The 27111-nt window shown below is 34.9% G+C and overlaps 1 protein-coding gene across 15 annotated transcripts in view; it reads left to right on the top strand.

Moving 5' to 3' along the window:
• LOC145279823 (protein phosphatase EYA1-like) overlaps positions 1–27111 on the top strand; it is a 1162399-nt gene that overhangs the window by 960522 nt on the left and 174766 nt on the right. For all 15 annotated transcript variants that reach the window (XM_080131218.1, XM_080131213.1, XM_080131219.1 and 12 more), the window contains one exon: positions 19828–19892. In XM_080131218.1, the coding sequence (XP_079987344.1) occupies positions 19828–19892 (65 nt within the window). The remainder of the gene's footprint in view (positions 1–19827; positions 19893–27111) is intronic.

Genomic DNA, 27111 nt, shown 5'->3' with positions numbered 1-27111 from the left:
TGATATTAAAAGCCTATTTCTCTATCAAAAAATATTAAAATGAACTTAATATACTATGTCATGCATATGGGAACGACTTCATAATGATAAACTAATTTGCATATTCCTTTATAAAAGAAGCTTTCATTATTTTTTATGGTTTCATATTGGATGAATAGCATCATTTAACTATTATTTAACTATCAAGATTAATCTTACTGATGCATATTTTCTACATTGTGCATAATTGTGGAGCATTTAGGATGCAAAAGTTCTAACATACATACAGAAATATAAAATGTGATCTTGTCTGTCTGTGAGGAACGGTTTCTACCGAACTAGTCTGTCAATTTTTGGTTTACAGACTTGAAACATGATATATAAGGAATTTGGACTCGTGGAACAACGTTGATTTGGTTTATAGTTGGCAAAAATAGTTACTAAGGGGTGCAAATTAAAATAAAAATTGAATTTTGCAAAAGTCTACTAAACCTAATCTGTGTATACGCAAAAATATACATTAATAGTTTAGTTTCTCTTTTTTAACATTTTATTATCCATCTATCGATAGCTCAAACAGTAACGACTAAGGTTGGTGCACTAAATGTTATGGTTTCAATTCTAGCTGATGGCACGCAAATCATTTTTTTTTTTTTTTTTTTTTTTAACTTTTGAAATCATTACTATATTGAGTACAATATTACTAATCAATAGAGAATTCGCTCTATAATAAATCGTGTATTTTACAACCGGGCAACGCTGGCTGCCAGCTAGTGTATAGGTTTGTGATGAGTATTTAAACTGCATCAGCTTCATAAACGTTTAACAGGCGCCGGTGAATGGTGCTCGGTTCAATTTTCTGCGTGAAGGAACTCCATGGCTCGTATCTGCTTCTGACGCGTGTCCATGACAGATTGCTTTTTTTTTTCTTTTTTTTTTAGACTCACACTGAATATCTGTGAGTAAGATGTCATAAATGCAGTCGCCAACTTGATAGGTCCTGAACTGTCATCAAAGTTTCAACCTCTGCCCCATCGACGAAATGTTGCATCCCTCTGCCTGTTCTGCAAGTATTTTAATGGTGGATGCTCTGACGAACTACAAGCCCTGACAAACTCGACAATCAGCAAAATCCCACACCTACACATGTTCCTAGATGTAAGGCCTTCTACTCTAATAGTTTCTTCCCAGAAATGCTAGACTTTGGAACTTCTTCTGAGTTCCTGTTTTCACAACTGTATTGACATGCAGAAGTTCAATTGTAAAGTGAAGACATCTTGCTGCTCAACTCCCTACATAGTATCCCTGCAACTTCTTCCCGATAGTAGCCCCTTACATCAAAGTGGCATTGTGCCTTGTTTAGGGTGAAAATAGAATAATAATTACAACAAAAACAAAAAAAAAGACTCAAAATGCAAACGTTCATCGAAGCTGTTAACTGTAACGGTTGCAGAGTGACTCCATGAACAGTTTTGTCAGAATCTTCTATGCTGGATGGGTGGCACGCTGAGTGGAAAATCGAGTTGAATAAGTTTAAGTAGACAAGCTAAATTTGTTCGTAGTTGGTCCTCACCAAAAACCAAACCTCGTTGACTTGGTCTTGGTAAGAGTTGACTAATATATATATATAAAATAATAAATCTCGGAGGGTATTGAAGAATATTAAAGGATTCCTTTAAATGAAAACTTGGGATATAACAAGCTCAACATGTGAGGTGGAGCATAACAAAGTTATAAAAGTGATAAAATAAATGTAGGTGTGCATGGATTTATAGTTCACTAAGGAAGAAACATTGGGAGAAAGTGCTATAAATGCTCATTATACCCAGGCATTTCGAAGTCTAATGCTTCTCATCAGTTCTAGGCCGTCTCATCCCGTTTTTTGGGTGAAATAAATTTCTCGCTCACTGTCTGAGGCGCCCTAACTCGTTAAAAAAAAAATTATGGGGAAGCGAAGATAGCGTTTAATAGATTAAATGATTAATAGACAACTCAATTCGAACTATGGAGATCAAAATAAGCCTTGTAATGACTATGATGTTGTATTAACTGTTAAAATAATTAAATGATTTTCTATTTAAAAAAAATCTATTTGGTCAATTTGTGGTTTTTGGAGTATTACATTTTTGTTCCATGGACGAGTACAGAAGTCAAAGATTTCTCTGTGTGTGTGTATAATTATTTTTGATACCTACTGACACTAGTGTTTCATCCTTTTAGAAATTATAAGTACAGGGTGTCACAATTACCGCCAGTTGGGAGACTCAAACCCAGCTACGCAGCCATCTCTGATTCCATTAGCAAGGAACAAACCGCTCGGCCAATGTTAACCACGACAAATAGTTGAAATTAACATTTATTTAAAGCATAAATGTAATTCAAGACAGTCGAGAAATAGCTTATGATTTTTTGATATGATCTGCACACGTGGGCTTAAGTGCTGGACGGTAAGAACCGAATTCTTAAAGGGTCGGACATGATATCTATATAATAAAATTGAGTGTGCTTATGCATACGCATACATACATGTGTGTAGGAGTTCGAGCGTAATTCTTTTCGTTTCTTCTTTGCTTCTGCATTTATTCTTTCCTCAATCCCCACAACCCACAAAAAACTCAATAAAAACCCTCTAATCTTCCAGATAAATTCTAGCCCCAAATTCTTTTCAAAAATCCTTTAATCCCACCAAACCATATCCACTCACCTATTCGATTTCGTCCCTCCCCACTGCTCTAATTACTTTTTTTTTTTTTTTTTTTTTTTTTGCAAAGATAGGTTGTCATGACAACCAGATCACCATTTTCCCTTAGTTAAACTGTCTTGACGTTGGGCCAATACCCTCCCCTCACCTTTGAATGAACTCAACCGCATGATATTACACGTTTATTCTTCAAATCACTTTTTTGGATAACCTCACAGGCCAGACCTCTTCATCTGTACCTGTCCACTAAGATATTTATTCTTCGGATAATTTATAATCTCCAGCTACATGCTCTCGGACTACACGAAACATGGATATTATATATTTCTACCACTTTCTCGGATTCACCAGATATTAAACTCAACAACCATGGGAACACACACTCTCACATGAAATCAATTTCTTTCTTTTTTACTCCACCCCCATCTACATTTCACGTTCATGCTTGTTCACCCCTTTTCAATGCTTAGTTTGTTTAAATACTTTATAGCAGTCATTCCCAACGTTGGGCGCATGGCAATATTTTGGTGGGGCATGGGCAGGACGTGTACCGTTGGGCTTACTATACCATATTAAATATCACAAAGGGGAGGCATCAGGATTTTAGAAATGCCTAGGTGGGGCATGTCCCCAAATAGGTTGGGAACCATCGCTTTATAGGCAAAAACTTTTTTTTTCATGCATGTTGTTAACTCATCACCTGACGAGAAAGAAAGTATTTCTTCGAAACTCTGCGGATTAAGGACTTTCACCTCCTATTTGTTTCCTTTCCGAAAAATGTGTGTAACTCTTGCTAAAGTGTTTCTCAACATACTTCATTAAAACTATAGGGTTTGTTTTACTGTACACATAGATTCGAAAACGTTGTCAAAAAACAAATATATATAACAAATAAATGTTATCAAAGGCAAGATAAGTTACTTTTCTACCTAACTGGATATGTTTTTAGCGTTTTTGATTTAACATGTTTATTCAGCTCGAAAAACATAGTGTTTACCGATATATTGGAAGATTAAAGATGGCGCCCGACTCTTTGACACTAAGTTTGGGAAAAGGAGTTAAAAATAAAAAAAACTAGACAAAATACTGTTATAAACTCGCTCAATATGTTACCGTGACATAGGCTGACATATATTCGGTGGGTTTTTAACAGTATTTTGTATATTTCTTACAATTATCCACCTTTCCCAAACTTACAGTATCAAAGAGAGAGTCGGGCGCCATTTTTAATTTTCCAATAGATCGGTAAACACTGTTTTTCGAGCTGAATAAACATGTTACATTGAATAAAAACATTTTTAATTTTCCAATGTGTGTAATACAAACCCAACACACACACACACACACACATATATATATATATATATATATATATATATATATGAGAGAGAGAGACATAGACAACAGAATATTCCTCACATTTAAAAGCGACATTGTCTAACTTCGTCCTCGCGGGGAAGACAGGATTATTAAAATAGGGGCAAATTGACCGCGCCGTTTGAAAAGAAAATTAAAAGAAAGCAATCTTTTTTTTTCATTTTTACTAATGAGACCCTTTTTTTTTTTTTTTTTTTTTTTTTTTTTTTTTTTTTTGTTTTTAATTAACTTATTCTGATGTTGTCTTTACTGTTTGCTTTGCTGGTACCCTATTTGAAGTTGGGGTTATTTTTGCGGCGACTACAGATTTTGTACCCGAGAGGGGAGGGGGGTAATAGATTGTCGGATGGGTGTAAATTCCGTGGGAGGGGGAGAGGCATAATGTGTGTACTGTAGTTCTGTATGCATTCGGGCGTTCGCCTCAACAACTACAAAAACCCACAAATTAGCTTTTGGGGGAAAGAGAAGAAAAGAGGTGAAAGGGGGAGGCAAGTGTTCGCTTTGCTATTCTTTCTTGTTCCGTCTCTTAAAGTTTACCCGGGAACATAGCCGGCTCTGGAGAAAGAAAGGTTGTGTTTGTCTATTATTTTCCAGTTGAATAATAATAAATGGTAATAATAAATACTTATTTTCCACATTTAATTGTATATATGCTCTAAAAACGGACTTGAGCGTACAATACGCAAAGCGAACGTTTAAGTTGGCGGCAGTTCGACTAAAACAAATTGGGAAAAAATTCGAATGTTTTTTGTTTAAATTCGAAAAAAAAAAAAAAAAAAAAAGCTTTTTTTTTTGTTCCCCCCCCCCGAATCCCGAAGTAAAACTTGCAAGACGAAACTATATTTTTAAAAAGGGAGAAAACTAAACAATGATTCAAACATGGAAAATCTGTTGTAATGCCTACGAATTCCCATTAATCGCTTTAAAATATTCTTTATAAAAATAAACTACTTGACGAAATTACGTCACGCGTCCATATTTTTATTTTAGTTTTTTTTTAATTTTTTAATATAAGGTTAATTCTGGACAAAACGCTTAAAAAAATATAGCGCTTGCTTGAATGAACAAACAATCGGTACTCTTACATTTTGGTTAGGAGCAAAGTGCCCCCCCACCGCCTCTCAAAAAATAAATAAATAAAAATGAATCTATTTTAAAATTCCATTTTTTTTTTTTTTTTTTTTTTTCACTCTCAAAATTCTATCCTTTTTTTTTTTTTTTCTCACTCCCTCACTTTTACTTAGAGATTGTTCTATTTGTTTTGAATAAACTGGGAAACTTTGATTTGTTTCTCATAAAACTGGAATATAACTTGGTAAGAGAAAAAAATCGTATCTAATGAAATATTGTGGTGCGTGTGCGTGACTACCCATCTTTCAATTAGAACCGACAACAATAGTTGATGAATATCAACGAGACGTGATCACTTGATTCGAAACCGAGGATACTAGACCACTCTAAACTTCTATGATAGAATATATAGATAGAGAAATAGATAACTTCACGGTAAGAACTGGGTAATGGTGCATAAAACGAGACCCTAAGTCTCAAAGATGGCGACAGGTCTGTCAATTGAGCTATGGAAGCACAAAATTGAAACAATACTTTCGCTATTCTTCGAAACTGCTCACTTATATATTTGCGCAAAATATTTAGATTTTTTTAAAATATATTTTTTCTAACATATTTACATTTTTCAAATATAGTTCCGTTTTCATTTTTAAATGTACTATATTACAAATATTTACATATACTTTTTTTTTTAAACCGGCACAGTCTATTCCGATCGTCGCCGATAAAAAAAAAAACAAGGCCGATAGCCATTAGTCGCGTGCTCTCGTGTAATGAATGAATGTGTGAATGTACGATTGACATGAAATTCTTAAAGATAAACTAAAATGACAGAAAAATGGGCTGAAATGACTTAAATAAATAAAAAGTAAATGGATTAGAATGACTTTAATGAACTTAAGGATGAATTGAATGGCCTTAAGAATGACTTGAATGCTTAAAAAACAACTTGAATAATCTGGAGAATGATTGAATGGCTTTGAGACTGACTGGTTGTAAAGTGGGTGATTATTTTACATTAAATTAATACAGAAAAGTGATCCCCCACTTTATATCACAAAGTTACAAACATAAGTACAGCATGTAGTAAGAACAAAAGGCCAAGGAAAGGGTATTTATTTGCTCCCTCGCCGAGCAAATTAGGCACAAGGCCGATTTTTTCATGTGAGGAGTGAAGGGGAAATGGGGACCAACTCCCCGGGAAGTAGGGGGGCTGGATAGTGACAATTGGTATGAAGGGTTGCCCCTGCATTGACCGAGGTCTTATATATGGGATTGCTCCCACATATGGTATTTGCTTGCAGTATCTGCCGGAAATACTACACTTTGATCTTGGCCAAAAGGCCAAGGAAAGCTTAAAAAGCTAAGAACAGCATTTATTAACAACAGACGTTTGATCTTAACTAAAAACGCCAAGCACAAAAGTGTTACGGACCGACGGACGGACCGACGAAGTGACTTATAGAGTCGCAGTTGCTTGCACGCGACTAAAAACTATTTTACGTTTTTTTCACCCCCCCCCCCTTATAAAAATATATAAAAATACATCAATTTTCTTTATCAATTGATTTTGTTTTTAATCGCATAGAAATATCTAAACAATTTGACAAAATATAAACGTAGTTATTTGAAAAAGATATGCGATTAAAAAACACAAAATCCATTGGTAAAGAAAGTTTACATTTTTTTATTTTAAAGGGGGGGGGGGCGGTGAACCCCCCCCCCCCCCGAAATTCTAGTTAACTATAAAAGATAATGCTTTTTAAATCGGCGATCATCGATGATCATAGTAGACTGCACAGGTTTAAGTAAAGTATATGTAAATATACTACATTTTAAAAAAGAAAACGTAACTATATTTGGAAAAAAAACGTAAATATGTTAAAAAATATATCCACAAAAAATCTAGATATATATAGCGAAAGTATTTTATCAATTTTGTGCATCCATATCACAACTGACAGACCTGCCGCCATCTTTGAAAATTGGGGTGTCGTTTTATGCACATTTACCAATAAATGTCCCGAAAATTTATAACTCCGTCTGGCGGTATCTACTTGGATTATTCATACCTATGAGAATCTAACTTCCTGGAATCAAATTCCTGTAATCTCTTTCATCAAAGAACCGTATTATACTAAAATTGATTCCGAACGCTCAATTTATACTTTGCCTTGACGCATAATGCGCACCCGTCTCCGCCTCTGTTTCGTATCACTTCTATTTCCCTTATCTCAAATTAGTAAACTAGCTCAGACTCATTTTATGTCTGTAACCTTGCCACCCTTGTTTTTGATTCCGAAACTTCAACCGCGGGAAGATGCAACACAAAATGGGAAGGTGGTGGTGGTGGGGAATCAAGACAGCGTCCCTAAAGGAGTCTGGCCTATTGAAAATTATCTCGCCGGCCTTCTCCAGTAAGGGCGCCTCACAGTGAGCCATAAACTTACTTGAAAAAAAAAAAAGAAAAAACTGGATGAAACGATTTGCAAAAGATGGACCTCCTAGAACTGCACAAGACATCAGCCGTTCCTCCGTCAACATGGAAAAAATAGATTATACTCTGTTGGCTTTGGAACCGAGTTAATTTGAAAACGTTGCTACTGAAATGGGGGGAAAAAAAAGTTGGATAACAATTCAAGAATTCTTTTAATGCCATTTTATTTCACACAGTCTTAAATATTAAATCGGCCGAACCTTTCCTATCATTGCTAACACACGATTGTAGACGTTCACGAAAGTTTTTCAATAACTCGATGGATCATTTCGGGTGGAAAAGCAAAACTTCAGAACGAATAGCTCGTTTTGATTTTTCAAGAGATTAAGGGTGATGGCTGCATACGTTTTTCAAATATCCCCACAAGAAAAAAGTCGCAGGGGTTTAAATCAGGCGATCTTGCGGACCAACCAATATCACCATGCAAAGAAACAAAATGATTAGGAAACATTTTCTTGAAAAAAAAAAAATGCATAAATACAAATATTAGATTGGTTCAAAAATATCGTTTTTTTTTACGTTTTTATATATATATATATATATAAATTTGCACCCACCTAATATAAATGAATTTTGACTTAAAATAAAATGGCATTCTATGTACATAAAACATTTTTTTTTTTTTTTTTTTACATACAAACGTGTCGGATCATTTTGTGACACCCCATATATATCTTAATTTGTACACTTCCTCTTTGCTCAGTTTATTTTTTAGTTACAGTCAGATCCCCCAAGTCCCTTTGAGAGTGGCAAAAGGTGGAACGTCTTTTCACTTCGATTGTCAAGTCTGCCCTGATTATTTTCTCGATGCTCTCTGGTGGTGACGTAGTTGTGCAATTATATATAATGCACATTTCACAAATCCTTACACTTGAAAATAAAAACAAATGTTTACAGCTTGAATGTTAGTCTCAAACTTGAAATCATCAAAACAATAAGTCGCATTCCAAACGCAACATCGACACTTCCTCAACGACCCTCGTCTTGTTAGCAGTTATGGTTATCATTTCTATTTCATTCTATTCCGTGTCAATTCCCTGTTTTCTATCTCAGATCAGTAAAATAGCTGATAATCGACCTACTGCAATACATACAATGATTTTAACATTTATCAAACCGTGATGCTGCCATTAAAAATGAAGTTTACGAACTCGTGCTACCCATTGTTCACCTACTGTACACATCATGTCGATAGAGAATGTGATTTTCACTTTTTAATGTTTTGCTAGTGTTAGTATAGAAATGCGTTTAGTCGACCTACGCTTGGAAGCTCCACTTTTTTTTTTTTCAATTTTGCCTCCTTAGCAGCTATTTTTACCGGCTAAAGACCAAAATCGAATTTATTCCACGGGTTTAAATCTTCTATAAATCAAGTATTAAGCTTGTAGACCAACAGTTTACAGGAGTTCGGTAGATCGTTCCTCACACACAGACAAGGTCACTTGTATGTGTAAGCAAAAAGGCAAATACGAGGTGCGTTCCGAAAATAGTGCCTACTATTTTTTATTCCGTCCGAATCTATCGGTGGAAATTGCAAATTGCATTGTTACGATGACTGAATTTATGCGTTCATAACCTGAGTGTTCCATCTCTCTGTGGCAGATATTGACGGTGTGAGACTCAAAGAAAGCAACCTGTCATGGACGTGCGTCAGAAGTGGAAATGGATCATTGAATCCATGGCAGAACTGCGTTATAGAATGGTTGTTAGTATGTAAAAAAAAAAAAAAAAAAAAAAAAATTCGGAAATAAAGGGTCGTTCGTTTTAATGGTACCATTACCGTCTTTGTAGATCTTCAACTTTTTGGAGTATTAAAAAAAACAAAAAACATATACATATATAAACTATATATATATATATATATTAAACGTAAAAAACGATATTTTTGCACTCTTACAACGACCTGTGTAATATACTCCTGTGAATTCTATGAAGTAACATATATATATATATATATAGAGAGAGAGAGAGAGTCGGTTAGTCACGGGAAACGGATGATTAAGGAAAACAAAACTGCGAATATTTTAACAAAAATTTTATGTACATAGCGTTTTTAGAACTCTCCTTACTCTCCTTGAATAAGGAGCATTCGAAAATCATCGGTTTCCCGTGACTCAATCTGTGTATGTGTGTGTGTTTTTTTTTTACTAAACCCCCATTTATCAAGGTCACTAGAGGATAAGGGTTCACGAGTGTTACGTTTTTTTGTTGTGAATAAAGGGCTGAACCTTCGATGAGAGCTCAGCCGAGCACCTGCCATGAAAATAACTATAGAGAAAGTCTAACAACAATTTTGTGAGAAAGAGTTAGTCGGGAAGAAAAGAGGATATCGCCCTCTAGATTTCCAAGTCGGGTTTTATACCTTGTCTAGGTAGAAAAAAGTTGCCTTATTAGTGTGGCAAAACTTCTCCATCATACAATAGATATCAAATTTCTAAAAGAAAAAAAAATGTGATTCTTTGCATCACATTTTCAAAAGGATATTAAGCCATTATGTATAAATAAGATACCAAATCTATTTTTGAAATCTCTAAGATAATGCAGAATAGAACTACATGATTTTTTTTTATGGAAATCGACCCAGACAAAGCATGAAGCCACTTCATGTAAGGAGCTAAGAAAAATATACTTCAAAATCAAAAGCTAGCCAACAATGCATATTGGATGGATAGATTCAGACCCCAAAAGACAGCAATTCTTCCCCCTTTGTCAGAAACATCGCTCATGGAATTTGAGAAGGGCCAAATAAAGGAAACCAAAGTTTACTCTAAAGGAAGCATAAAATTCATCTATATTCGTCAACTTGTCTCAAAGAGTTGTTGGAATCTTTAGAATTCTTGTAAAATTTGCTAAAATTCTATTTGTTCGATGATATCTCAACTTAAATGAGTTTTGCAATAGTAAGTCACTAACTTATTACCAAAAGTGCATTGTAACTTTGTGAGCACTGCTTTGCTCCTTACTATAAAGTGTAAATTTGATCTTGAATCTATAGTCTCTTGATTTCTGAAATATATCACACTAGCAGGGGTGCCCGGCGTTGCACGGGTGTGTAAGTGGTATAGTAAGTGACGTCTTAAACGATGTCTCCATGGCAAAACCGGAAGATCCGAGCGTTGAAATTAAGCATAGTCAATCGAACAGAAACGATGACTGCGAAAATGTCGACGCATTAACCGACCCCTTCCTTGTAAAAAAAAAAACCCAAAAAACTGTCCAGTTGAAGATGAAAGAATGCTTTTGCCAATTTTTCGATATTTGTCGTCCGAAAGATCAAGGTTTAGAACAATACCAGTTTCGTCACGTTCCGACACGTCTGTCGGAAGTTTTTGCGAGAGACACGCACACATTTTGCCCTTTATATATAAAGGTAGATGCACCCAGTGTTGTATTCATAAAGGAGTCAACACTTCGCTTTCTAAATAAAATAACATTTCGTTTTAATTTGTGCATTCTAATCCATTTACTGTAATTACTAGAGCTAGGACAACAGCATATTCCTTTCATTATTTTAACTATCGAGTATGTATCCGTCGATATCTTATATGCTTTTATATTGAGTGATGTGGTTCTCGGTTGATTAAATGTCTGTGTCGAATGTATACTTGAGTCAAAACGATGAACAGAATATTCTGTTATAGCCTTAGTCATTACACACTGTTTTAACTTAATAAAAATGGGTTAAATTGATCGTAGAAATATATTTCCAGGGCCTTGTAGATGTAATGTTATAGGAGGCGAAAAAGCAGTACGTGTTAGTACTATAAGAAATAGTCGGTAATAGTTTACCATTTTCCTTGCAGGAGTCCTCTTATACACTGGGAGGCCCCTTAATAATAAATACCTGGCTGCCCCAACGCCAGATTAAAAACTCCATTGCTTGAAATAACATTGTGTTGAAAACGTGTTTAACTTGAACAATGTACTTAATTGAATATCTGGCAAGAAAGGGAGTGAAAACAAAATAAATATAATTGTGTATATAATATTATTGTATGTGTGCACGAGAAAAAAAGGAGAGAAAAAGACTAATCTTATCCAGCAGGTGACCCCTCCCCTACACACACACGCACTTTTTTTTTTTTCTTTTTTAGTCAAAGAAGCATTTGTAATTCGTTCTGTTGAAAGGTTGAATATATAAAGCAAAGAAACTCGCTTTTAGTGATAAAAGATTCAATTATTTACCTGATGGTTTGTGTGCGTGTGTGTATGTGTAGCTTTTTTATTATTTTATGGTAGGAATTGTAATTAAATTCTATATTTAGTGAGACTGAATTGTTTTTCCGTAAAAGTATTAAGTAATAAGCAACACCTTCGTTTGTTTGTTGTTTTTAAGTTGGTAAGTGTTATAACGATAACATTATCTCCTTAACGTGATCTGGCCTAATCCACAAGTGTTTAATTAGTTCTGTGTTACATACACACGTTTATTTATCTTTCAAATACAAACTGCTTGAATACGAGAAAATAAACTTTTATAAACTCAACAAAACAAAAATCGTTTTTTAAATATCCAAACGGTGCATACAATTATTTCGGCCTACCACAAAAATGTTCATAATGCATACATTTGTGTTTCTTTGTGTTAGGCCAGCATCAGTACTAGTGCACATAAAAGAATAAAACGGCAACTTCCGTAGGGAAACTTTGTAGCATTCCACATTTAAAGTTTAATAGTTCGTATTATTTTAAGTTACTAATAATATTTATATATAATAGCAGGACCCGTGGAAATTTCACGGGAGACTCATTCAGATGTAATATATTGATGTTGCATTCTGTTGATGCTCAGCGTAAACGGAAACGCTCTGATATTATTGTAGCTCTTTTGTTAAAATTGCAGAAGTATTTATCTAAGCTAGCGAGGACGCCTGGCATAGCCCGGTCGTAAAGTATGCTTAAATGTATAGTTTTTATATATTATAGAGTTAATGTTCTATCGAGATATATATTACAAAATCACCACTTATCAAGGCCCAGAAGCCACTCTAGGATAAAGTTGCGATTTCAAAAATAAAATATATCCATATGATTTTGGGTGTATCAGCTTAAACCAAAACTTATGATATAATACTTGAGTTCTTTCAGCTATAACCGAAACCAGAACTTAGGAAGAATTTTTGATAAAATTATTTCCAAAAAAAAAAAAAAAATAGATTACTGGAGTGCTATCAGCTATAATCGAAACTGAAACCAAAACTTATGAAGAATTCTTGATAAAATTATTTATTACAAGAAATGGAAGTCCATAACAATCAAACGACAGTCACTCGGATGTAAGCGTGACACACAAAATAAATAACACACACGCTATCCTATTAATATATAGATTACACTAGAAAAATATCTAAATCCTTTGGTCTCTGATTGAGCTCAAGTTAAATTGTTTCAATCGGTGATTGGGCGCCTGCATATCCTGTTCAAAAAAAGACAAAAAAAAAATATATATAAAATTAGCCTTTCTCATTTTCCAACTATGATTATAATGGTATTTCGTTCGTAGTGGTATTTCTTTTTTATAATACTGTTTCAGTTTGGCTATTCTCTCCTTGCTATAACTATGAATAAACCAAGAAAGATTGAATAGTCGATAGCTTATAGAATAAAGGCCTATAAAAGGGGTGGGAGTAAACAATATTGCAGGAAATAAGAGATGTCCACTTGATGAGTTAATTGTAAATTACAACTAATTATAACCATTTTTGGAGACCAAACTGACTAAAAAAAAAATTTTAAAAATAAAATCTAATTTGCAAAATAAGAGTGACCTCCCTTTGACGTAGCTTAGGTTTCGAATATTATAATATATGATCATTGTTGTAACGGTGCAAGAAAGGAACTCATAATTGAACGGGCAGTTGTTCGTTTGCAAAATGTTGCATAAAAAGGGAACATTAGAAAGGAACATGACCCCCCCCCCCAAAAAAAAAAAAGAATAGTGTCTACCAAGAGGTGACGAACTGAAGGAGTCAATTAAAAATTCTCTCACTATGTGATTGTATTTGTATTGCACTATGTAGCACATTACTTTCTGAATATTTATTAATACTTATTAATATATCTTATTTGGATCAATTCTGTATTTAAAATAAAATGGACACTATTTTCATAGAAATGCTAATAAGCTCATTTGTTGCGTGTTTTTGTTTTCTCTGCTCCAAAAATGTAATAAAGTTTGAAAAATAATTTAAATAAGTGTACAAATTTGATTTTGTTGTTTTTAAGTTGGTAAATGTTAAAGATAACGTGTCCTTCACGTGATCTGACCTAGTTTCGATCTGAAATTGAAACTTTTTTTTCCAATTCATTTAGTAAACAATAGCGAATGTGCAACAACTCCTATAAAGAGGGATGATATATACATAATGATAGGGGCTGTAATAAATTTGAATCTATATAGGAAAAGATATATTAGTTTTGCGTCATTCATCTGAAAAATCGGAACAATTTACGGTATTGGAATTGATATTGGAATCAAAATATTGTGGCCATTTTTCGATGCAAAAAAAAAAAAAAAAAAAAACTAGTCTTAAGTTCAATTTTAAATAATTTTTTATTGTTCTTGCTAATCATAGAATGATAAATATTTGATTTTTTTTTTTTTTTTTTTTTTTTTTTTTTTAAATTACTAATAAAACTAAAATCACCCACTCGCAAATGCATTTTTATGCTTGCAAAAATGTATGTGCATATTACATGTTTTTCATTTTGCGGTAATCCGGGGGAGGACTCTATAGCTAAACATTTAGCGATTCCAAAACAATCTGAATCGACAATTGTATTTAAATTAGGAACAATTTTGAAATTGTTCCATCACTTAGTTATAACGTAATAACTTCACTTTTGTCTATTGCTAGCTTTTTCTCTCCTGACTAGAAGCATTTAGCTTCGAAATGCTATGACCGGAAGAGGTTTCTACCTAATACCTCTTTCTGGAACCCTTATTGACTTGATAATGCAATAAAATACCCATGTAATTTTACACTCTATCTTAACATGTTTCCTTTTGCCTTCGTTGTTTATTATAGCAAGATGCCAAGAATAACGTGGTAGAAACTGTCTCTTTTTGTATTAGTTCTATTAAGTTCTTAGAGTTGTCTCCCTTGCTTGTCGTGGATTGACGGAAAAACAAAGATGGCGGTTTTGATGAACAGCCGTGCGTCTGTGACCGGAGTTCTGTGCAGAGTAGACCAAGAGAAATCTCCCGTAGACAATTCTTTCTTTCAATTACTGTCATCTTATACAATAAAGATTTCAGATTCACACGATTTTCCCTCATTATCTCCACTTATTTGGCCAGAGCCGTAATAATAGTTTATCTTGATAGATAAAGGACTGTAAATGTTTTCACGATTGTTGAGTTTCATGACAATTATAAGTAAATGCTCATTCTCTGAGAAGATTTTTGCTTTAAAGGTAAAGTGAGAAAATAGTTCTTTGCAAACGTTGACCTTTTCTGAATCTTAATAATTTTGATTCCTTGTTTACCCCCCATCCATCCTCAGTTTTTCAATGTGGCTTTGAAAACTGTTAATTAAGCATTTCTTAACCTTATCTTAAAGGTTACTTATCGTTGACGCTTCGTCGTAGCATATCATTGTAATAATATTGTGCTTCTTTTTTTTTTCTTTAAGTAGCAGGGCTAGCCGCATCACCCGGTCCTAATTTCTATAAATTATGTAGGTTACAGAAAAAATAGTAAAATTAAACGATCTTCTTAATTTTCTAATTTAAAATTTTCCTTTTTATTTTGGGACACAGAGTAAAATTATATCCAGAGTTACGTTCGAACTGAAAACCAATTGACTCGAGTAGAAAAAATTGATGTAAAATATAGCACACCTGTTACTTTTTTCTTCTCTCTCTCTCTTTCTGTGTATATATATATATATATATATATATATATATATATGGCAATTGAGCTGCACTGAAATTTCCGCGTTTCTTCATCGTGACGACGAGTCAGGCTAATGTATGGAATTGATGTTACAGCATGGCTAGTTAACATATCAGATTTTTTTTTTTCGTTTCCGCAACCGTTTTCAGCAGCCAATGGTTGTGCTTTTATCAGACATGGGTAGGTGTGTGTGTGTGTGTGTGTGTGTGTAGAAACATACATACACACGCATGATAGTTGAATCTAGGTCAGACTATAGGGAAACTAATAGGCAATGAAGTCGTGGAAATGGAATGGTTAGATTTTTAAATTCATCTCCGATGTAATGAGTGACAGTGTAGTAGATGTGACTGAGAGTAAGTACTCCCTCAGGGCAGGGATCGTAAGTTACACGGATTAGAGAAAAAATAAAAGTTAAATTAAACATTCTGTTTAATATTGTAATTTTAAATGTTTAAGTTCATGTTGGGACAAAATCAGAGAAAAATAATCGAAGGAATTTCGAACCCACAACCTTTGTATGCAAACATGGCAGCACTATTAACTACGTAAACGAAAATGGGTGTTATTGTTGCATGCAGCAATGACCGAGCGATTTCTAATTCAGATTTGTTTCCTAAGAAATTATATTATTCATATCTTGTTTGACTTGACTTTGTTAAATCTTTAATAACCGGATATTAACTCTTTCCACACGCAAGATTTATTTGTAGGATTATCTCAAAGTTAATAAAATAATCCCCAGACTATTCTTGAAGCGAACAGGGCCATTCGCAGCCAAAATCAGGACTGTCAGTTATTGTCAATTGTGCATGTTATATCCAGATGTAGGAGGCTCTTCCAAACATAAACCTTTTTTTTTTCTTTAACTCAAAATGTTGAAGAGCTCTAAAGACGAGAGTAGTATTATCAAAATGAGCGACTTTTTTGTATTCCAGAATATATTTTTCTACATTGTCACTGCCATTCTCTGTGCACTTTTGCCAGGAATTCAATGACCTATCTCCGCTTCTGTCATGACAGCGGTTGCTTTCTGAGTCTCACACCATGAATATCTGCAACTTAGAGATAAAGCTTTAAAGTGATGGATGTATAAGTTCAGTTATAACAAAACTCTGGTCCCTCCCCCTCGCCAATCTTTCATGAAAAACAATCGTCTAGCTGAATCCACTGTGAAAAATTTCCCCCACTCTTTATCTGTGCCTAAATCAAAACGTGGATTCCATGAACAAAGCTTCTTTCTTAGAACTGCACGCCTGTGGAACTCTGTTCCGTCTGCCTGCTTCCCACCTGACTACAACTTGGATGTGTTCAAGTCCAACGTTAACAAATTGCTAATGAACCGCCCCCTTAAGTAAACACTTCATCAAATCTCCACACTAACGTACTGTACTTGCAATAGCCGTTATCCCTGAGTGGCTTCCGGGCCTTGATAAGTGGTGACCACCGTGTAAAAAAAAAAAAAAAAGAAAGAAAAAAAAGCCATTTGCAATCTCTCTGATTCACACATGCAGACTAAAAAAAATAGGAGGCATTACCTTGTATTATTCATAAAATTGCGATTATAATGTTGAGCACTCATTACTAAAACTTTGTGGCCAAGCCGGGCATAGGTTTAAGTTTATCTGTACTTTGTACTAAACATGGTTGTATTTCAGAAAGGATTGAATTTTATTACTAACTAGCAGGGAGACCTGACGTTGTCTGGTATTGAATGAATACCAATAAATGTTTCACCTGCCCATATTTTTGTCAATCAAATCAGTTGAAATTGCGCATTTTTCAATCAAATCGATCGATTGATTGCTTGCTCTACTTTAGGGCCCCCACCCTGCAGTGTACAGCGAGGAAGCTTCACGTATCTTTCTACAGTGACTTAGTTCACAATACATTGTCATTTACATTGCACTGTAGAGAATCTAATGTTGATTTTGTAAAATTATCTGTAAATAATGGGTTTACTTAATATTTAAAATATAAAAGTAAAGTGTCATGATTCAATTGTGCTCTAAAAAGAAAGATTCATTGCGAACGCGCCCCTGCCTTATTGATTTTGCCAATTGCAGTTGATTTTATAGGTTGGCCCTTTCTGCTTGTTTGGTGATAAAACTTCTCAAATGCACTTCTGATGTTAGGTTGTATAAAAGTGTTAACCTTAGTCGAAATCGGACTGTTCCTTCTTTAATCGAATTTTTCGATACTTTCCAGATGCATTCCGATACAAAACCTATGTAAGAACACCCCAAGACACATCAAGTATCTTCGTGTGAAATTAAAAAAAAAAAAATCGACCCAATCGTTTTCGAGTCCCTAGAGAACGAATTCGAACACACATGCACACTGTTCTTTTTATATAATAGACTAGCATTTCAGCCCAGCGTTGCCCCGGTGTTTTTTGTATGTTGAGCAAAAAAAAAAAAGCGGTCAATTTTTAATTTTGACTCGTATTATGACCCCTTAACATTTATTGTTTTGGACTCGAATCAAGTTAAGTTAGATCTGTATCCAAGGAACCTATATCTAAAATTTCAAGTGTTTAGACCCAAAATTGGCGGAGGAGTTTGGTAGAGTTCTCAAAGGTCAAATCGTTGAACTTTGACCCCTTAACAGCATCATTTCTGGCCGAAAACCGATTACAAAGATTTTACTAACTCTCGGTACCCTGTATATCAAATTTCGAGTCTGTAGACTGAAAATTGACAGATAATGTGTAGGGAAATGTACACAACGACACATACACAGACACGTTCACTGTTATAGATTTCATGGATGGCATTAAAAAAATTTGTATTCTCTTTATTTTTAAGTCACTCTGTACAAGGTGCAGTGACTTAGTTTTTCGTTGTATATCTTTCAACTATGGATAAAGTAGTACCTCATCTTCAGTTGATCGTGTGAAGACTCTTCTAGCTACAACCACTATAAATAATTTTTTTTATTCTTCCTCTATATGCCTACCACCAAACAGAAGTTCCATGAGTGAAGTTTCTTTCAAAGGTCGACCTGCATGAGAAACACATCGCGGTTCCCCGGATGACTGTGATCGTTTTCAAGTTCAATATTTAAAAAAAAAATGTTAAGTTACACCGTTGAATAATAGAATTCTGTTCCGGTTCGGCGATCCTTAGTGATTCTTATACACTTTTTGATCTTTATCTGATTAGCTTTAGATTGGTTTGATTTATGCGCATCAACTTTGTAGTGTATACGTACAAAAATATCTCTGCAACTAATATTTTTCTTGACTGTAAGATTTGCTTTTTAGATTTCTGATTTTTATTTTGTTTTTTTTTATGAATTTTGATAATTTGTATTCGTTTGACTATTATTCTCATCTTGCTTGCTGTCTTCACAATGTTTCAGCTGTTTTAACTTCCAAGATTCTTAATAGGCATTTTTTTTTTCGTTTTCAATCTTCAAAAAAATGTTGTTACCGAACTGTGTTATAACTAAGAACATCATAAAATCAACGCGTTTACCACGTCATGGCTGACGCAAAAAGAACAATCTGTTCCAATGGATTAACAGGTTCAGCTCTAAATCCTATGCAGTTTTACAAGTTCAACTATTAGGTCGCAAAGTCGGAAAATGTACACATGAAGAAGGTCGTAGGTTACATCCACCGAAACATCTAAAATGAAAAATAATTCAACGTTGTCTTTATTTTATTTTTCATTTTGCTTAGATTATCAGATTAATTTCTGGATTATTTCAACGGCGACCATGATGTCTTTTGTTCTTTTCTTTCGTGGGGAGAAGTGGTGAAGAGATGAAAGGCTGAAAAAGACTTTATGCTCCTAATATTATTTTCTGTGCAACGTTGATCTTCTCCTCCCTGACCTGACAGCCTATTCTAATAGACTCACAGGAACCTGTCACTTAATGTTTATAAGTTTTCTAAGCAGCCTTTGTGTCTCCTCTATTGTGTACCCCATAGAGGCTTGCCTCCCTCATACGCTCTGCAACCCATTTCCACCCTCCCTTTTTTTAATACAACTCCAAAATTATTTTATGGTTTTTAAGGGTAGAGAAGTTTACCCTGGTATGTTAGATCTATCTACGCTTTTTTTTTTTTTTTTTTTTTTTTCTCGGTTGCCGAAAAGCGGGTCGGGACGTTGAAGTGGAGTGAGGTGGCAAGGGATTTTCTGATTTCTTTAATTTTGTTATTGTGTGCCACATCTTTGTGTTAATAATGTGCGCGGATGCACGGGAGTATATTATTTTTACAACCGCCATACTCCCCATTCTCTTCCCCTTTCTTCTTCGAATGTTAAGAGTTTTTTTTTTCTCTATTATATTTCGCAGGTGAAGCGAGTCCGACTGGTGAAAGAACTCCAAGTGGCTGTTGGAGAGAACACAAGTAGCAATCGGTGAGTACCACCTCCTTTTCTGCAATGAATAATGGCTTCCCTTGCCCGTTGGAAAAGTCCGGCTCCCTGTTGCACCCCTCCCTCTATTTCGTCCTGGGGAGCCAAGGTAGGATAGAAGGTGAGAGACGGTTGGGGGTTACTAGTCAACAAAAATATCATATGTACATTGATAATAACACATGCACACACATTGCAAGTACGTGCATGTGTGTACTTTAACGACATTCTTGTAGGACTAGCAGGAACACCCGACGTTGTCCGGGATTGAATGAGGAACAACAAATGTTTCCTCCTCCTCCTCCTATACATTTGTCATCGAAATCGGTGAAATTGCCAGTTTGTTTTGTTTTTTTTAAATCGATTAACTGTACTAGTTCAGAATCCGTCTTGCCACAGTAACTTTGCCCACAATACATTGTAGTCTACATTGCACTGTAGAGAATTTGTTATAAAATTATGTAAATAATGGCTTCATTTAAAATGTAAAAGTCAGGTATCCTTTTTTGAATTGTGCTCTAAACAGAAACATTCATTTGGAACGCGGCCTTTTTTTTTTTTTTTTTTTTTTTTAAGAATCTACACCTGATTTATAGAGTGGACCTTTCGGCATGTGCAGTGATAAAACTTCTCCAATGCACTTCGGCCCTGTCGGTGGGGCATTAGAATACACCGACTGCCCCCCCCCCTGCAGAGGGTAAAATTCCCTCAATGGGGGTCCTGGATATCCACTTAAACTATATCCAGTGGTGAGGCCCCAGCTTGTGGGCTTTGGGGAGTGTGGAGCCACCCTTTAATTGCCATTGCTCCCAGGTCCACTCTGAGTGATAGTACCTGTTATGGTTCCAACTATGGGTTAAATAGAAATCGACTTGAAAACAACAAATATATTCTATTAAAAAAGTTTTCTTCAAAATCTTTGGATTCGGCATTAAATAACCCGAAAAGGGTTGATATGCCGTAAAACAGAAACAACCAACCAACGCACTTTTGATGCTAGGCTGTATAAGGGTGTTACTTCAGTCAAAATTAGGCTTCTTTCTTCAATCGGATTATTTGGATTATTGAATTTTGATACTTATCAGACGGATTCTGATACAAAACCCACATCAAATAAATGTGAAATTTTAAAAAAAAAAAAAGTTCGTTTTATATAAGAGATAGATACTTGCTCGTGTGTTCATTTATATATGCTTACACCAATCATCGTCGTAGAAAGTCATAACTGCTGGCCCAAGGATTCGAACCCACTCACTTTTGACATTGCAGCATTGCATTTCCAAGAATTATCACTGGAAAAGGAAAGAATAAGTTCTATCCGTAATATCGAGGCAAACAAGCAAATATAGAAAGTTAGTCAGTTCAATAGCAGACTTCCGAATATCGCACACGTGTGTGTGTGTGAGAGAAGGTTTAGACTTTTGGTAAATATATCCTCCTCAATGCAAGAATTTCTTCCCTCATTTTGCTGATAGAAGTATTACGGAGGCAGGCGGGCTCTTTTTTGAACTTGTTTATATATATATATATATATATGAGAGAGACACAGTATTATTTTTTTCCTCCTTTTTATTTGACACATATTTCATACTTTCTTGGAATTCATCTGCCAGTCACGATTCGAACCTTACACTAAAATCAACAATAAGAATTAAGGTCTATTTATATAGTTACAAGCAGACATACCTGGAAGGCTGTTATAAACCGTGTTCAACGATCTGATCAGGTAGAACTTCACATTACGCATTAAATTTAATGCCTAATTATAATTCTCTTAAAGGCGGCTAAAAACTCTTTTCAAATGATCAGCAACTCACTGAATGAAGACCGTTTGAATCGTCTTCATTTGGCGAGGTGCTGATGATTTGAACTGGATTATAACGTTCTTTGCATGTCCATTCTTCATGTCTATAAAACTATGGTACATCTCTGAAATCTGTCGTGTACAATTTTTTAATAAAATAACTTGTGTTTTATCATTCTTACGATCAAGCACTTTATTGGTTTCTTTTCAACAATGCCCACTTATTTTATTTTATTTTTTAATTCCTTGTGTGTTTACTTTTTAAAAGCTATGAAATAATCCATTGGCTGCCATGGTTCGACATTTTTTTTTTCTTTTTACATGTTTTGCATAAATAAACACATGCTTACTTTGTTCAAAAAACAAGACCGTCTTAAAATAGAAAGGGTTCGTAAAAACAATCCAGTCTGCTTCCTTCATACCATTTTGTTTTTCTTGGTTAATACTGGCATTACTTCTGCTACCAACTTGGCCCCTTTTCTTTATTTTACTTAAGCGTCTATTACCTTAAAGCAAAGGTTTTTATAAACCGTCTTTGTGCTCGAGTGGTGCCTCTCTCTGTGTGCTCGAGTGGTGCCTCTCTCTGTGTGCTCGAGTGGCGCCTCTCTCTGTGTGCTCGAGTGGCGCCTCTCTCTGTGTGCTCGAGTGGCGCCTCTCTCTGTGTGCTCGAGTGGCGCCTCTCTCTGTGTGCTCGAGTGGCGCCTCTCTCTGTGTGCTCGAGTGGCGCCTCTCTCTGTGTGCTCGAGTGGCGCCTCTCTCTGTGTGCTCGAGTGGCGCCTCTCTCTATGTGCTCGAGTGGCGCCTCTCTCTGTGTGCTCGAGTGGCGCCTCTCTCTGTGTGCTCGAGTGGCGCCTCTCTCTGTGTGCTCGAGTGGCGCCTCTCTCTGTGTGCTCGAGTGGCGCCTCTCTCTGTGTGCTCGAGTGGCGCCTCTCTCTGTGTGCTCGAGTGGCGCCTCTCTCTGTGTGCTCGAGTGGCGCCTCTCTCTGTGCTCGAGTGGCGCCTCTGCCTCTGTGTGCTCGAGTGAGTCGCTCTGTCTGTGTGTCTGCTTCTGTCTGTCTATCTAAAGAAAAAAAAATGCCATTTCATATGAAATCTGTTTAGTCAACTTCATGCCGCCACTGTTTAGGGTGGAGGGGATTTATAAGCTCATGTTCAACAGCTAATCACAAGAATACAAATTTTATTTTTTGTCTTGTCGACACTGGTAGGAAGGAGATTAATTCTGAACTGCTTTACATAAGCCCATCTTCATTATACCGGCTCGGTAGGACTTTCTTAAAATATAATAGTCCAAAATGTGTGTACTTGGAAAACGTAGCATCTACTATAATATAAATCTCACATGTCTGTTTATGTATGTTTGTCTGCATAAAACTTTCGACCGAAGCGAAGGATTTTCACAAGATTGGTATCGTTTTGAAGCTCGACCCTTCGGACGACAAATATCGAAAAATTGTCTGAAAATATTAATTCCTTCATCCTCAACTGGTCACTTTCTACAGGGAGAGGTCGCCTTTTTCACGGATATTTTCGATTTTTCTTTTCGATTGTCTAGTCTTAATTTAAACTTCCGGTTTGGCGATGGATGCAACAGCAAAGACGTCACGTTTTTTTTTTTTTAATGTTCTTTTCCCCCTTCGCAGTATGGGTTCGAGCCTGTCTGCTTACTACCACTTTTTTTTTTTTTTTTTTGCCCAACACCCACCTCCAAACATCCGAGCAACGCCGGGCACCCAGGCTAGTCTTATTTAAATCGTGTTTCAACTACCTTTTCTTTTTCTGCAGTATTCGCTCATATATTAAGTAGCTCCGAGTGTATCAATGGGATCCACCACTTCCCCCCCCCCCCACACACACACACTTCATGAATCACTACTAAATATATAATATAATCTTAAATTTGGCCGGCCACCAAAATTAAATGAGAAAAATAAATTTATGGGTCTAGCCCAGAATTTGACCATATTTAACATTGTCTTTTTCAAGAAGAAAACAAAGAAAAAGCTGTACTATGTATGTACGCGTGAAAAAACGAACATTTTCATATTCCAAAAATTACCTAAATTGATAAAGTAGTTTTATTTTTTATAAAGTAAATCATTTTAAGTGATTAATGGAAATTCGTGGGCATTACAACATAACCTTCGCAAGTATTAAAATATTGTCGAATTACCCCCCCCCCTTTTTTTTTTTTAAAGATTGTTTTCAAAATGGCAAACAATACCCCCCTCTTTTCAGTTATTCATAAGGTTTGATTTCCTTATTTTCAAATAAAACTAATTGATCAATTTACGCGATTTTTTTTTTTATATAATTTGTAATTAGAATATTTGTCTCGGGGCGGATAAAATGAACTGCCCTCTCTCCAACAAACAGTCTACTACCTGTTGTTGACCTTTTTATGAAAATTAAAATTGTGTTACTAAATCTTATGTCTAGAATCCTTAATGCCTAAGCTTAATTGGCGTGTATAAAATTTAATGCAGATCTGAAATATTTAAACTTTCAAATGAAATGTTGGTGTATATATTATATCACATGCATAGGAACGTTAAAAGTTGAACACATATCTGACGAAGGGTAATATTCCCGAAATATCATACGGAATTTCATCAAACCACATTGACTCAATTACGTATGTTTAAAAACATGCGCACACATACATATTGTATTAATAAAAAAAAAGGATTCTGCAGAGTTCATTCTGCCGCTATATATCTTAATTAACAGGCCCCCTGGCATTACCCGGTCATAAAATATGCTTAAATATATTTTAATTTTTACAGATTCTGTACTATAGAGCCAATTCTCTATTGGTTATCGTATTGTACCTAGTATATAGCAGTGATTGCAAAAGTTTTTAAAAAAGACTTTGGTGCCATCAGCTAGAATCGAAACCAAAACACATAGCTCTCAAGCATTATTTATTACCAACCAATCTAAATCCATATGCATATAAAAACATAAAAAATAACGTTGTTAAATTAATAAATGTATATTTGCGCATGTATAGAAATGTTTAGTAAACTTATGCTTGCCGAATTCCATTTTCTTTTATTTGATTTTGACCACTTAGCATTTTATTCCATTTTCTTTTAAATTTGATCCCTTAGCAGCTATTTTACTGGCTGAAAATCAAATCGAATTTTTCCTACAGATCCAAATTCCTTATCAAGTTTCAAATCTGTAGACCAAAAATTGACAATTGTTTGGTAGAAACCGTTCCTCACACAGCCAAGGTCACTTCAATATATATATATATATATATATATATATATATATATATATATATATATATATAAGATATTCTTCATTTCTTAGCTATCCGTTACAACTCCGTATTTTATTGTCCTTTATTAACTTGATATAAGTACTAATGATAGGACGATTAATCGAAAAAATTAACTCTTTGGAGATTCAGTATCTGGATTAGAAAAATTTGTTTGATGCCAAAAAATGGTTGTTTTTTTTTTTTAATTTATTTTTATTTTTATTGATTTGTTTTTGTTTGTTCTTTTTAAACTTAATTTTCGATTGCTGGTACTAATGATAAAATGCTAAATAATATTTTCTAAACTATCAATAAAACTAAAATCTACGCATCAACCTCCACCCCACACACAATTGTATTTCTACGTTTGGAAAAATGTGCATCTTAAATGGTTTTGCGAATAGTCTACAACACGGAAAAAATATCAATATTCAAAGGTTTTAAAAGAATTGATCGTCCCATCACTAATCTGCACTAAACAATGCTTCAAGCAAACTACATAAAACTCTTAAAGATCTATATGGAATATTCTTGGCTTTTTGGTCAGATGCTACACTTCAATTTCTTGTTCTGTTAGTGGAGGAGAAATCCTTCACGACTGAGACAATTATTTTTTTTTTGTTCCTTTTCTCCACATGAAAAAACGACCCTGGTGTCTAACTCTGTCCCGTGGGTGGATGGGTGTTGGGGGGGGCATTGTAAATAGGAACATCTGCCTTGAGAGACCACAATATGGATGGTGCAGGTTTGAAATGGAGTGATGCTGCATATGATAATATAAGCAATAAGTCATAATGTTTATATAATGTGATTGGTATCCAAGTCTTACGAGACCGTGCTGTGTGTACCTCGGATTCTCCAGGGAACAGGCCTGAGCTAGGAATAAGAAGTTCCCTTGTTGTGTAATCATGGGATTGGGTCCAAAGGAATGCAGAGTATGACATTTCGTTACCAGCTTAGTTTCAGAAGGAGACGTCATGCAATGGAAAGTATGCTATCCTTTCCGCCATTTTTTTGGTGGGATCTCTCTTTTGATTCTTCGCCGTACTATTTATTTTTTGCTAAGCTAGTTGCCTCTTTTTAATACAGTGAAGGCATAAATTTATCCTATTTTCGCCGAACTTGTTGAAGTAGCTCAAGTTAATATTTCTACAAAATAAAAATTTCCATGTGAATTTTTGATTTATTTTTTTTCTTCTCCCCAAACATGGTGCATTGTTACTGAAACGGAGCTGCTGTGATTAGGACCAAATTTATGGAATGTGAAGTTGATTTTTTTTTTTTGTCCACATAAATTTATGCATGTTAATTAGGCAACGCAAAAAATGGGGGGGGGGGGGGCAGGTCAGTACTTTTTGACGGACCGTCTTTTTAAAAATCTACCAAAAATCAGGTAATTATCCGATCAATACGAAATTTTCGGCGATTATTAGGAGAAGAATGAACTTTATAACAGTGTACTTATTTTTCATAAACGATATTTATATATATATATATTTTTGCTTACAAACCCCCCCCCTTGTTTTGAAGTGGGAACAAATATGCTTAAAATAATCATCTGAAACTGAAATCAACATATTGTGTTGTTGTAAGGGACAGAATTATAGATTAAAAAAAAAAAAAAAAAAAATTGTTTGCATACCTTATTTTGACGTCTGAATATCAGAACTTCGATTGTGTTTAATTATCCCGCTTTTGAGTTTTGAAGTGTGAAATTCGGTGAATATGTTAAGTAAAATAATTAATTTAAGTTAAGCAAAACAACAAAAAAATTTTTTTAATATTTATACGAAAAAAGCTATTTTAAAATTTTTGATAAATAAATTAACAATTTTTTTTTAGCGAGCCGAATAATGCATGACCATTATTAAACAGGGCATGCTTTGAATAATCGATACCAAAAAAAAAAAATTCGATAAATATTGTGCCCTTTGTGTTAAAAATAGCATCATTTTTTTCGATCCCGTTTGAAAACGTTTGCCGCCTTTCGACTACGGTGGACCAAACGCGCTGAAATAATTTTTTTTTATTCTGCTTTAAATTGCCCCCCCCCCAATTTTGGGGAGCCTGGCCCCCACACACATACACATTAAAAACCAAACGCATACAAATGGTCACCCATCTGGTACTGGCCAGCCTCAGCTTAA

This window comes from Euprymna scolopes, chromosome 7 (assembly GCF_053919585.1).
Source record: "Euprymna scolopes isolate OS-2025 chromosome 7, ASM5391958v1, whole genome shotgun sequence".
NCBI lineage: Eukaryota > Metazoa > Mollusca > Cephalopoda > Sepiida > Sepiolidae > Euprymna > Euprymna scolopes.
Note: the sequence above shows the minus strand (reverse complement) of the source record. Positions and strands in the feature narration are given on the sequence as shown.